Source organism: Dufourea novaeangliae, unplaced genomic scaffold (assembly GCF_001272555.1).
Source record: "Dufourea novaeangliae isolate 0120121106 unplaced genomic scaffold, ASM127255v1 scaffold168, whole genome shotgun sequence".
Taxonomy (NCBI): domain Eukaryota; kingdom Metazoa; phylum Arthropoda; class Insecta; order Hymenoptera; family Halictidae; genus Dufourea; species Dufourea novaeangliae.
Genome location: NW_015374062.1, coordinates 2,934,701 through 2,947,355, shown reverse-complemented (window position 1 = coordinate 2,947,355; position 12,655 = coordinate 2,934,701). Strand labels below are relative to the sequence as shown.

Here is a 12,655-nt window from a genome sequence, read left to right as displayed (position 1 = left end):
GTCGACTTCACTTGACTTGTCCCTTTATTAACTAAACGTAATACCATTTTATCCCTTTCACGCCTCATCGATTTCTTTCCATGAAATTTCTGGAAATGAATGAAAATTCCAAGGCAACATTCACAGAAAAGGAAAGTATAGTACTCTTCGTCAAATAAAAATCAATGTTCTCAGTTAAAAAAGAGCTGATTGAAGCGCCGTACACTATACCTAGGGTTTGCAACAGACCAATTCGAGCGTGCCCGTAATAACACGAATAAGTTGTTACATTCAATGGCCCTTGAATTCCAAGAATATTCTTGGAAGCTCGTCTGATCCGAGGAACTCAGGCAAGGCAGCACAATATAGTCCTCGAGCATACTGCCGGACATGAAATAATTTAAATACGTAAAGGGGTATTCAGCTAGGTCTGGAAGCTAGTCGCACCTTCTGTTCACGAAGGAAGGAGAATCCGAGATTATACGGAATAGAGGGGATGCTATCGCCGAGAATTTCGGTCCTCGTAGACGAGCGGAGCTCCGGAGAATTTACATAATTCAATTCCCATCCGACGGAAGCTCGATTTGACGATCTTATCGGCCGGGTTCTACGGTCTTAAAGCGGCCAGCTAAGTATTATCTATTCGTCTCCCAGACGCAACACCGGCCCTCATGAAAATCCTCCCTCGAGGGCGTCGGTTCTCTGTGAAATGAAAATCGATTGCCACGAGGCTCTTGACTAATTTCCATCGACTCTGGACCATTTCGTCAGATTTTCGAATAACTTTAATCTCGCAGGATTAACAGTTTTGCATACCTTGAGCCGATATACAATTGTCTATCAAAAGCATAATATAATTCGCAGATTTAAATATTTTTTTAATTTGTATGTGTATGGCTGTATCCCGTGCCAGAATAATTAAAAAAATTAGAGAAATAAAAAAATGGCGCCTTCCCAAATAATAGGTTTAATTTATTTGCATAAAAATGGCTGGGTTTTTATTTTCTATCAAAATTTCTATTGAAACTACTCTTTGGCGGCTTAATTGGGAGTGGCATCGGTAAAACGTGGCACGAATAATACGAAGTTTCGCCACAGCTGTGTTCATCAATGGAAGGCCACGCGTAACTCTCACGATTATTTTCTCCCAGGAAAATAACACGCGACTCCATTGAGAACGAGACGACGCGTGGGCAGTTTGTATCCCGAGTCGCATAATTGTCGCCGGTCTCTGCACGCGCGTCTCTCATTAATCAGTCCTCTCCGATGGCTTCTGCTTTGTTTCGTCGTGCTGGAACTAAAAAGGCCCCCTTCCCCCATGCCCCCTGTGGTCGCTTTAGCGTCCCGCTTCAGTCAGGAATTCCAATTTTTCCTTCTTCCTTTCGTTCCTCTATTTTTTCCATTCTCTCTCGTTCCCTCCATTTTTTTCCCTCGCAACGAGGGGTACTCTAATTAATTCTGTCAGGACCTAGTCGTTACGTGAAACATCGATCCTTTCGTGCACGATGTTTTGACAAATGGTGTTGTAACACTCGTGGTTTATGTGTTTTACTCTGGTAATTATCGAATGATCGTATAGTCATTAGGTCTATTAGAATCATTTTTTACTACTAGTCGAGTAGATTTTTATTCTACAGCTGCGCAAATTTACAATATCCTCGATCTTCGGAAAAATCGCCACTCGCGGTAATCCCCTTTACGCATCCTCACGAGTGATTACTTAAATCCTATTATTTGTGGCTGGTTACGCTGTTTCGTTAGCCTCAACATTACGCACAAATAACACTTACACGGTTTTCGGACCGTCGGAGCGGCTTATAAGCCTACTTGTAATTGGATTACCAACTTAAAAGCACTCGTGCACACGTCTCTGTGGAAGTTGGCGAGGGGTTTCCACTTGAAACTATTACGACAACGCCACACTGGTGAAAAAAACCAATGAGTCGGCAGAAAATTCAAATTTACGATGAATGCTTGTTCGAAAAATCATTCTAGTGATCCAAAAATGTTAGACAGCTACTTACCAATGGAAGAAAAATATTTTCGTTAACCTCGAGAATATATACCTCATGAGCTGTTTGTGAACACGTTTTTCGTGGAATTAGTTTTTACGCTGCAATGGGTTATATTATGTACTATTTTCTTCAACTTCCATCTAATACGCAGATTCGATCAATTACCTACTGATACTAATTAACGAAACAAAATGAAATAAATGAAACAAATGAAACCGATTCATGAAAAAGTTGAAGAGCAGCCCGCCTCTCAAGTAGAATAATCTGTCGGTGTCAGACGTATTTTACGCCTATTTCGCCCCGTATTTTCAGGGATTAATAACTCGAAAATGAAATCTCGAATGCAATTTCTTCATTCTTGATTTTCATCTTACAAGGGATGTTTGCGATACTATACAATCAGATGTTTCTGTAGCTTTGCACAATTGTGTCTGGCACCAATATAAGAATTTTCTCGTACTTGGTTGCTGCTACTTTTAGACCAAGGAGAAATCACTCTTTTTATCCGAAGAACCCGTTTCACTTAATCGCTTGCAACTCGTAAACTGCAAAAAATATCGAAGACAAATTTGGATAAATTTTATATCCTTTTTAATTGTCCACGTATTGGTAAGAACAACTTTTCGAAAAATAATTTCTATTACAAAAGTTGAATAACCAATCATACCCCTCTTTTTTTCAGAATTTTCAATAGTAGCTGCACCTAATAGCAGCTTACGAAGCATTTACCCGAAATGTAAACTCCATGCTAGAAAATTTCGACTTAATCAGGTCTGATGATAGGGAAGGGTTAAAGAAGTTCCCTCGGTAAAACGCTGGAAGAGCTTCCGCCAATAGGGTTACCACTCCAGGCTCAATTTCTAATCAAACGACTATCCGCGGGCTCTCGTCGGCCAAGAGTGTAATTAGAGGACGGCGAGGGGTGGGGAGGGGAGGCAGTTAATTACGGGGAGGGGAGATCGTCGATCGTTCAGAGGACGCACGGTGACAACGAAAGTGCCCGACAGCGAAGACGAAGATGAAGGGCACTCGGCGAACAGCACTTTGGACGGTGAAAAGGGCACGTGTTGCAAAAGCGATTTTAACCCTCCCCGCATTTAAACACGCCCCGCCGACCATGTATCGATGTAAGGCTACTTATTTCGCGGTGGCTGCGTGGGTTTTGTGGCTATGTCGCGCCGTGTCGCGTCGTTCCGGGGCGTTTTGTAAAGGTCTAGCCGGTATTCAACCGCGTTTTCAGAGGCGTACGCGATCCGAAAGGAGATTAAAATCAAAGATTTTTACAGCCTCACGCTCGGATACCATGGAAACTGGCGACGACACCCTTTTTCCCACGAGTTCTATAGAATACGGGACACCATTTCGAAATCGTTCAATCGTGATACACGTTTCTTCTTTTGTATGTTAGCGTGATATCTTGAATGTAATTAACGAAATGAAAATCTAAAGATGACAGTTTTGCGTAAAATCAACTGTTTGCAACCATTTTTTATAATTTCGTGGACCCCCAGGGGTTCGTGGACCACAGTTTAAGAACCTCTGAAGTAGTATATACACGTAAAATTGTGCCTGTTTAACGAGGGTCGTAGTAACGCGTGCTCGCCACGCCGCGGTCCCGTTCAATGCATAACCTCCCGACCAACATGGCCGCCGACATTGTCATTGTGCGTCGTCGTCGACAGTCCCAAATCCGGCACGTGCTCCCTTTCGATCAAACACAACGCCCCCAAAACCGACTCCTGGCCCCTCGTGACATACAACTCGGCTCGAACAGCAGGGGGGCGAGGAACGTTTTGCATACGGTATCAAGCCGTGCTCCACGCGGTAAAATATTCGTCGTCGCGTAATACCCACGGTGTAATCCGGTCGCTTATCGGGCGAGAGGACGGTGCTCGCGCATAGGCTGCTTTATCGCAGCCGATCCATGCCGACGATGCACTTTTCCTTGAGTTGTCGACCCGTTGACATCTAAGGTAAATGTTCCAGTGGTTGGACATGCCCTGGTGATTGGACACTATCGTGAATTTTTGTTAATATTGAATTTTAAAAAAATTTTAACGTATAGATAGTTATGCCAATCCAGGATAAAATAGTTGCACTAATCCGAACTTTGTTGTTAGGTGTACTAATAAGTAATCCACTATTTCTTTTTAACTCTCAAACACCAGACTGTGTCACGGTAACCCAGTCCTCCATCCGCAAGACACCTGGCATTTCTGAACGGTAAAAAGTGAGAAGTTAGGGCTGTGGTGTGTTATGAAAATATCTGTGACTCAAGTATTTATTTACGTACATATTTGAGATATAGGCAAAAGAACGCTCTGGGTTACGCCCACCTATGTGTGGTCGACTCGGTAAGCAATATATGTACGTAGTGTGATCTTTGAGGGTTAATCAACTGGTAATATAGTTTAAATTTAAAACACCTTTCTAGTCTTTTCTTTTTTCAAAATGCTTGTGACCATTGATACATCAGGGCGAATATCACTGATATAGTACAAGCTTCTGATTTGCTCCAGAATAAGTATTGAATTTGATAAAATACGGTGGATTACTTATTGTTACGCTTAATAAATTTAGTTTTGCTAATTCCTCCCTGTCTATTTAGTATTTAGTATCGTACATAATGCCTTTCATTGTTTTCCATACTGTACGTGTCATCAAATGAATCTTGAAAATTCCCGAAACTCGACAGCGCGAAAGCTCACCATACAGGTGAAAACAAGGTATACGCTGCGTGAAAACACAACGTAATTCCCTGTATAACCCCGGACCGAATAAATACTTCGCGAGACTGTTGTTTGGTTTAGTTTCAGCCGAGTTTCCGTTTCGTGTTTATCGTTCGTGATCCTCGTGAAATCCTGGGATTTATTTCCCAGCGAAATAAAAAACAGCTATGTAGGAGGGTACGGTGAAAGTCGTAAAGTCACGTAGTGAAAATTTCACAGAACGCCTCGCGTACACTAGATAGCATTAAGGTGGTATTCTAGTGTAGTGTCATTTTTTAGTTTTTTTTTTACTGAATTTAACTTAAGTACAATCTCGTAGAAAAGACGACGGTGGTCTCGTGTCAAAATATTGGCTTAGGAACCACCCACGCTTCCTCTTGGAACCGATATATACCGGGTGACAGTAAATTAAACGATCGAAGTGTGATGTTCTTTGCAAACGGAAATAGGTTAAAATTTATGTATTGCAATAATGTTTCTACTGGTTATTCATGTTTTATTCTTTTTTACTATTAATACACGACAAGCAAATTAACAAAATTCAGTGCATGCAGATGTTATGTATATATACATCTATTTTGTGGCAAAAAGATCACATTTGTATGAAAAAATGTCGGCAGTCTAAAGGTTAAAGTGGTCCGTTTCCAGTGGACCACCCTGTATATACGACTGCTTATAAGTTATACACCAGGAGCCACCCAACACCTTTAGCCGGACACATATCGCGCGTCCGCACCCCAGATCGCATAAATATTTGTTTAGAGCGCGATCGGAATGTAGATCGTTTCGAAAATATAGTTCCGTTCATCGAGGCGGAATTTCAGTAGGTGCCTACCCGGCCGATATTAAATTCCGCCATCGGCAGGAACATTCCGCGGCACCACGGGTCAGGTGTTTGGTGGATTATGTATCGCCGTAAGTTTACCGCGGTGCATTAGAGATAATGGTCCGTTATTTATCATCAGCCAACCACCGCGTTTGTACCTGTACACCGGTGACTCGCGCTTACCGGCGACTTATTTCCACGGTGAACCTGACGGTGTAGCTCTACGTAGGGTAGGTGTGAGTATTACTGCGGATGCTCCGATTACTGCAGATATTTGTATAACAAATAATATTTAATGTTGGAAAGTACATAAGTTCTCGAAGATTAATGATAAAGTTATTTTAAATTTTATTACAAATAATGATTAGTAAATATATACAGCAAGGTTGTTATAATGGGTATTTAAGATGATCTGCGTTCCCAACAATCAAAATTCCAAAAATCGACGTTCTACTATCATATAATACTACGATAATCCATATGGTAAGAAACATCTGCTTCGAAAATGAAAAACTTCATTCCTCATCTACTGTTTGTTCTACCACGTACATTCACCCCCATTTCCGATTACACTACGGATCACGCCCCCGCCCCGCGTGAAGCACCACCTCCGATGTTTCCGCATCGAGGCACAATTCAATTCCCCACAGCAAACTTGTTCCATTAGGCCATTTCCTTCGATGCGTGGCACCCGCCGCGAAGGCAGGAAATAATTTCGTTCCCGACATCGAGACCGTGCCCGGGGGCCACGATCCACGATGCCCAAAGGATCTTCTAATGGGAATGTCGGGGAAGACGTGGCCCGCGTTTCGAATAACGAAGTGTCACACACGATCGTGCCGTGGATAACACGATGCTTCGCGTTCATTTACGCTAGAGGCGTTCCTAACGATTATCGAAGCATGTCGATGTACCCTCACGAGCAATCTCGGCTTCCACTAGGGGAAAAACTGACGTGGAAAATGGCCTTCTAGCACTTGATAAATTTATTTCAAGTGTTGAAATAAATGTTAATTTGGCATAAATTTCAGTAATTCCCGATACCAAGTGTTAAAGGCCCCTTCCCCTACGCCACTTTTGCCCCTAACGGAAGCCGAGTTTGCTCGTGAGGGTACTTTAGCTTGTAACGCTGTTTTCTTTTTGGCAGAAAGAATTTAACCTACTGTATATTGCAATAAAACTTTCGAAGAATCTCAAAAAGTACACTGTTATGAGATTTTAATAACTTTTGTAAGAGTTTACGAATCAGTCAGTTTTGATTGCTTTGGCAGTTCTAGTGCTAATCTACGCTGAAACACGAGGCAGTGGTTCCCCCTCCCCCACCCCCTTGCCCGCCCGCCCATTGGATGTCGGCGTGAAGTCGCATCAGCATGTTTGTGCAGGTGCACCCGCGCTTGTACAGGTATGGACAGTCGCTCGGTCGGAGCGGAGCGTAACAAAGGCTGCATTATGAAGACACAATGATGCCGCATGAACGTCCGCTCGCTGGTGGACGGGGGGCCAACAACGCAAAATTTTAATCGAATTAAACCGGTCGGCCGATCGCCGACGCGGCTTTCGTTGGCATTAGCCATGGACAGTGCTTCGACACCGAAACATGTTTCGTTAATGGAACAGGTACATATAGTTACGCATTTGTCTGCGTTTTCTCGGACACGATTGTTGGCTGGAATGGCTAGGGTAACCAATTAATGAAGTTAAAGAGATTTTGTAAGCTTTATAGTCGAATCTTAAATGATAATAATATCTGGTATACATTTGGCACATGAAAATTAGATTTTTTTAATGTCTGTACTGTGTTATAACATATAGATTTCAATTTGAAAAGAAAAAGTACAGATTTCACCAGTGAATGAACAATATTATGCATTTTATTCTCTAGCAGAGGCCAATAAACTATACCGTGCCCTAAACACAAGTACACACATTAGAATTCAACAATATAAAAATTGTAAAAAGAAAATTAATCATATCCATTTTCAGAGTTCCGTATAACGGACTTTGACGCCATTTTTCTGGCCTTTACTGAATTTTCCACAATCTATTATTGTTTCAAAACTAATTTAACATCTGGGTAAGCGAATGTGAAAATCCCATAACATGGTGAAGGTTTGTATCAACAATACAAGGGGGGTCGATAAAGTGCGATCACACGGAGAGAATAGTAGGTAATCATGTTCAGTTGCGTGAATTTCGTAAATAAAAGATGTTTTACGAGCAGTGTCATTCTTTGTATCAAAACCCCCGGTACACGTCGATCCTATTTTGAAAAGGATCGTTCGATCGTCGTGAGCTGGGCCCCGTAAGTCGCCGAAGAATGCAGCCTAGCCCCATAAAAGGGGGGCTCGGTCGCCACGGGAACGTCATCGGGCCAGTCCGGCAGGTACACACGCACCACTCCACGACCTTTCGAACTGACAGGTTTCGGAGCACGGTTCCTACGGTTAAAGTGATCTTCCGAATCGGGTCAACGTGTGGCGTCGTTGTGGCGCTCACGCGCGTTACATTATATATACATGTGTATACTTGCGGCTCAAATGATTATGCGACGAGCCTCCGCAATTAGGCGATCCTAGACACGGTACCAGACGACCTACATAACGCCTCGAGCGAAATCACGACAACATCTTCATAGTTAATGACGCGTTTTCGTACATACGTGCACAGTGTCTATGAGATTTTCTTGCAAAACGATCCATCGCGTGCAGCAATGTCGAAGGTTAACTGTGATTTTCGAGGATACAGAAGTTGACGAACCATTGTCGCGTCGTGAAGTAGCGGCTACAGGATCTTGAGGGTCTAAATCATAGCTGCCAACCTTTTCCGACTCATCGCCCCTTTTGCAAAGTGTTTTTTTTTGGGCCCCCTTCGGTTAAACTATCTCTGTTATAAAAATTTCCAAGTCTAGTTGTGCGTTTAATTTTTGAATCTTGAGAATGCCCCCCTAAATCTCCTCAGTGTCCACCGGTGGATGGTAGTGCCCACTTTGGGAACCTATGGTCTAAATTCTTAATCTTTTTTGTTTCCAGGAAAGTAACAAAATATTCAGGAATCTTTTTAAAAATCTTAAAAATCGATCAATTTTCTATTCTATTGTAAATTAATTTCAAGCGATAAATTACGGAGCAGCTTGCGTAAAAGGTATCACAGAAGAAATTAATTTAAGTTAATCCCAGATTAATTTCCAATCACGTTCGTTCGCGTAGCCGGCCGTAGTCACTCACGTAGCCGCCGTGTGCTAATTACTTCTTGATTAAAACCTCTGGCCATGCTTTCGTCCGTCTTCGTGGCTCGCACATTCAACGTGGCGGAAATGTCGTCGTTAAACCGTGATTAATCGGAGTGACGAAACTACGAGCCAATTATCAACGCCGTTGTAAGCGTACGGGTGACAGGACGTGGTAATTAAGAAATCGGTAATTATCCGTCGATCTGATTTATAGTTCTAGTCGGCGTGAATATGTTAATAACAGTTTTGAAAGTTCCTTGATTTACGTTTGTTTAATACTTTCACTGTTTTAATAATTTAATTTGTGGTGATTAAATGTGGTGATCCATTAACGTTATTTTAGTATTTGAAATAAATTTATCAAGCGGTAGGAGGCCCTTACCCCTACGTTGCTTCTTCCCCTGGAGGATGCCGAGTTTACTCGTCAGTGTACATTAATTTATATGGGGACCACCAAGACGTCGTTTTTCTTCGCTGATATTCGTCAAACTTGTTGGATGACATCACTGTTTGCCACGAAATTATGAATGGCGCGGTAATTGTTGTCATCTTGCCGAGGCGATTCAATTGAATTCACTTGAATACGAGTGGAACGCAACGCGATATCAACGCGAGCCATTGTGACTTGCATTTCCTCTTAAATGGTCGTTATACAACTTCGTCGGAAGGTTTTGGTTCTCGAAACAGCGGCAAGAGAAATGGCAATGATTTTGTACACTTTGTTAAACTGCCACTACTTAAATAGAGAAATATTCAATTTATTTAAATATGTGATTATTAGCATCACTCGAACATATAACCCTGCTTTTTGTCTTTTTATTTTGTAACTTCTATAATATTTCAAGTGTACGCACTTGAAGATAGTTACACGCCCAAGTAGATAAATCAACACGAATCGTATATTGTCGGTCAGCTGAACCCCACGTGACTGTGCTATCTATGTACTTACTTGTACCAGACCGATAGTTTCGTTTTCCCAAATATTTCTGGTCCCGAAACGATGCCAATATTGTAGCAAGTATGCGAAGTTAAGCATAAATAATGGATTTTAATTTGCACTTACCATTATTCAACTTGTAGTAACAAGAATGAATCAATAATTGTTTTATTATGTAGTTTCCATTATTGTCTGTATTAAAATTGGATCTTTAACAGTAACAATACCTCATTGTCTAAAGCCAGTGAATCTCGAAAATGGTACAGTAATCACGTAATGTTTAAAATAGAAGTAAATAACGTTTTTCAGCTTCTATATAGTATTACTTATCTAATTAGTTATTCCTTACCTAATTTCCTTCTCGAACTAATCTTTCTATTGTGAACAGTAATGCATGAATTCGTCTGTTTCTTCTGTTGCAGCAAAAATGTGTAAAGGCGCGTGCCCTCTACGACAACATAGCGGAAGCTCCCGACGAATTGGCGTTTCGGAAGGGCGATGTTCTCACCGTACTCGAACAAAACACCGCCGGTCTTGAGGGTTGGTGGTTGTGCGCCCTGCGAGGCAGACAGGTAATTGCTTCGCCTGACGAAATTTTACAGTCCCTCAAGTTTACTGATTGGCAGTGGTGTGCGTCAGTGAACAGACTGTTGCAAACATGTTTGGTCTTAAAACGCTTAAATGCTTGTATTATTGCTGAAAGTCACCATTGCTATAAGGCGACTTGTTTTATTGACTAGAGAATCCCGTATGAATCACCTTAAGGCGCAGACCGTACACGAAGAATTCGTCATTAAATCCACCCCAAGTTACCGGTACCACCGTGATCCCTCAATTGGCCCACTTGACAAGTCCCGATGAGATCGGACACGACCACATACGTAAACGCCCGTGTTCCACCGGGGTCCCCATATGCTTGGCTCGTTCGCGAAGCACGAGCCATGTTCCATTAACGTCCGATGGAGTTTGTCAAGCGTACGAAACGAGGGCCACGTGAACTGACGCATAGACATGCTCGGTGCATTATTTATGCAGCTCGGTATTATGCGCTCGGCTCATCCGCGATAGTATGAGTAGAGAAGGAAAGGGGGGGAGGAGTAGCATCCCCCAATGTAGGCCGTCTCGCTCGATCCCGCGACACGACGAGGCATTATTATCGCGGAAATAGGACGCACGGCTGCACCGTTACAGGCAGCAGATCTAAGATCTTCATCTGTGGCTTCGGATACTTACATACATATAAGCACCCTCACGAACGCGGGGGGAACTAGTCTCGAAGTGCTAGACCTGGTTGGATCGTTTCCGCGTTCGACATCTGTCCGAAAGATTTTTCCCCCCGTCCATGCCCACGACCTACGGCAAACCCGTTGCTGGTCTTATCTGTGATTTCCACTGAACTGTTCACCGTCTGGTATATTCAAAAATCTTGCCAGTATTTACCCTTATTAACTTAATCCCGTATTAGTAATTACTCGACTCGAAGATCGGTTGAAAGACTCATAGCCCGGTTCTGGTTGCGAGGGGACCACGCGTCATTGACTTCGAAATCGATTTGCCTCGCACGTCCGCCACGAAAATTAACGGCAGATGCGACGTAACGATCGATACACTGGATGGTTACGATCGAGGCTGGCTCTCCTTTCTCCGTTCGCGGGTCAATAGAACCCGTAATGGAGCCACGGGGCCTCGTGTCCCGTGCGCATTGTCGTTTTCGGCCTCCTATGCCGCGGCAAATGAACAGTTTTGTAGAGCTGGGTACACATAGAGCCACCGTCGTCTGCTGCGCCGTATTTCGAAAATAAACCCGTACCGCCGTTGCTCGCTTTCCGTGTCTGAACAGGGTCGTTTGGATCCTGCGCGAATGAACGACCAGGAAAATCGATGGTGAGCGCAAATTGTCCGTTAACTCCAATGATGTATGAAGCCAAACTAATATAGCAACTGTTATGTGGTTACTTAACACATTATCAACCGACTGATATTTAATAGGTTTAGTAGATCCAGCGATCAACAGCCAAGGGACCATCATTAAACAGTTTAATCACTGTAGTATATTACATTCATCAGAAACAGTAAAAAGAACTCTAATAGAATAAATACACGTAACAATTTCTTCTTTAACTCTGATCTGAGGGTAAATTGATAGGCTTCCTATTTCTAAGCACTGAAATTGAAAATTCTATTAATAGGCCACCAGTCAGTAAAGTGTTAACTTGACTTTATTGTGAAACTAAATGTAGTTTGAAAATGCAAGTAGACACGAACTAGTGTACATGAAATCCAATGTCTTAATTTTTCGAGCGGGTGTGTGATTATGCCCGCTGAAATTGGTAGCCCCTTCGGTCTCACAAGGAGTGTGCACGTCCTTCGGAACTCTGATTTAGTTCAGACTTTGCAGACTGGTAGACATCGTCATTCTGTTTACGAAAACACCCCGTTGTAGGGTCAGATACTCGTAAACTTTTGAAATATTCATAATTGAAGTTTCATTTCTGCGTTGAAATACTGTTTAGTGAAAACAGGTAGCAAGTACCAATGTGACGTGAGGGTAGCGTACTAGATAACCACGTCGGGAGTCTGGGTTCGATTCCTTGTACAACGTTTTTTTTCATTTATTTCACTTTTTTTTTCATTGTCTGTATAAATAACCGTCCTGGTCAAGCTCATTACACTAATATTACCTTCAATTCCAACCACGAGAATAAAACAGTGTCAGAGACGAGCAAGACATTTCGTGATTACGCTTTTCCACCTATCGAGTACACTCGAGCGCCACTCTCAGGTAGCGACATTCGGCAGCTGCGGCTGTCATAGGGTTATGGGACGCGGAAATGTGTCACACACGACGGCGAACCCGACACTCGCAAACCCACCGAGCCCTCCAGAATTTCGACGACGAATGTGTGAGTTATACGACACCGTTTCTCAACGAAGAAAACG

The 12,655-nt window shown here is 42.7% G+C and overlaps 1 protein-coding gene across 1 annotated transcript in view; it reads left to right on the top strand.

Moving 5' to 3' along the window:
- LOC107190208 (breast cancer anti-estrogen resistance protein 1) overlaps window positions 1–12,655 on the top strand; it is a 70,926-nt gene that overhangs the window by 33,631 nt on the left and 24,640 nt on the right. Inside the window, exon 2 of the mRNA XM_015578979.1 lies at window positions 10,138–10,287. Coding sequence (XP_015434465.1) covers window positions 10,138–10,287 — 150 coding nt within the window. The remainder of the gene's footprint in view (window positions 1–10,137; window positions 10,288–12,655) is intronic.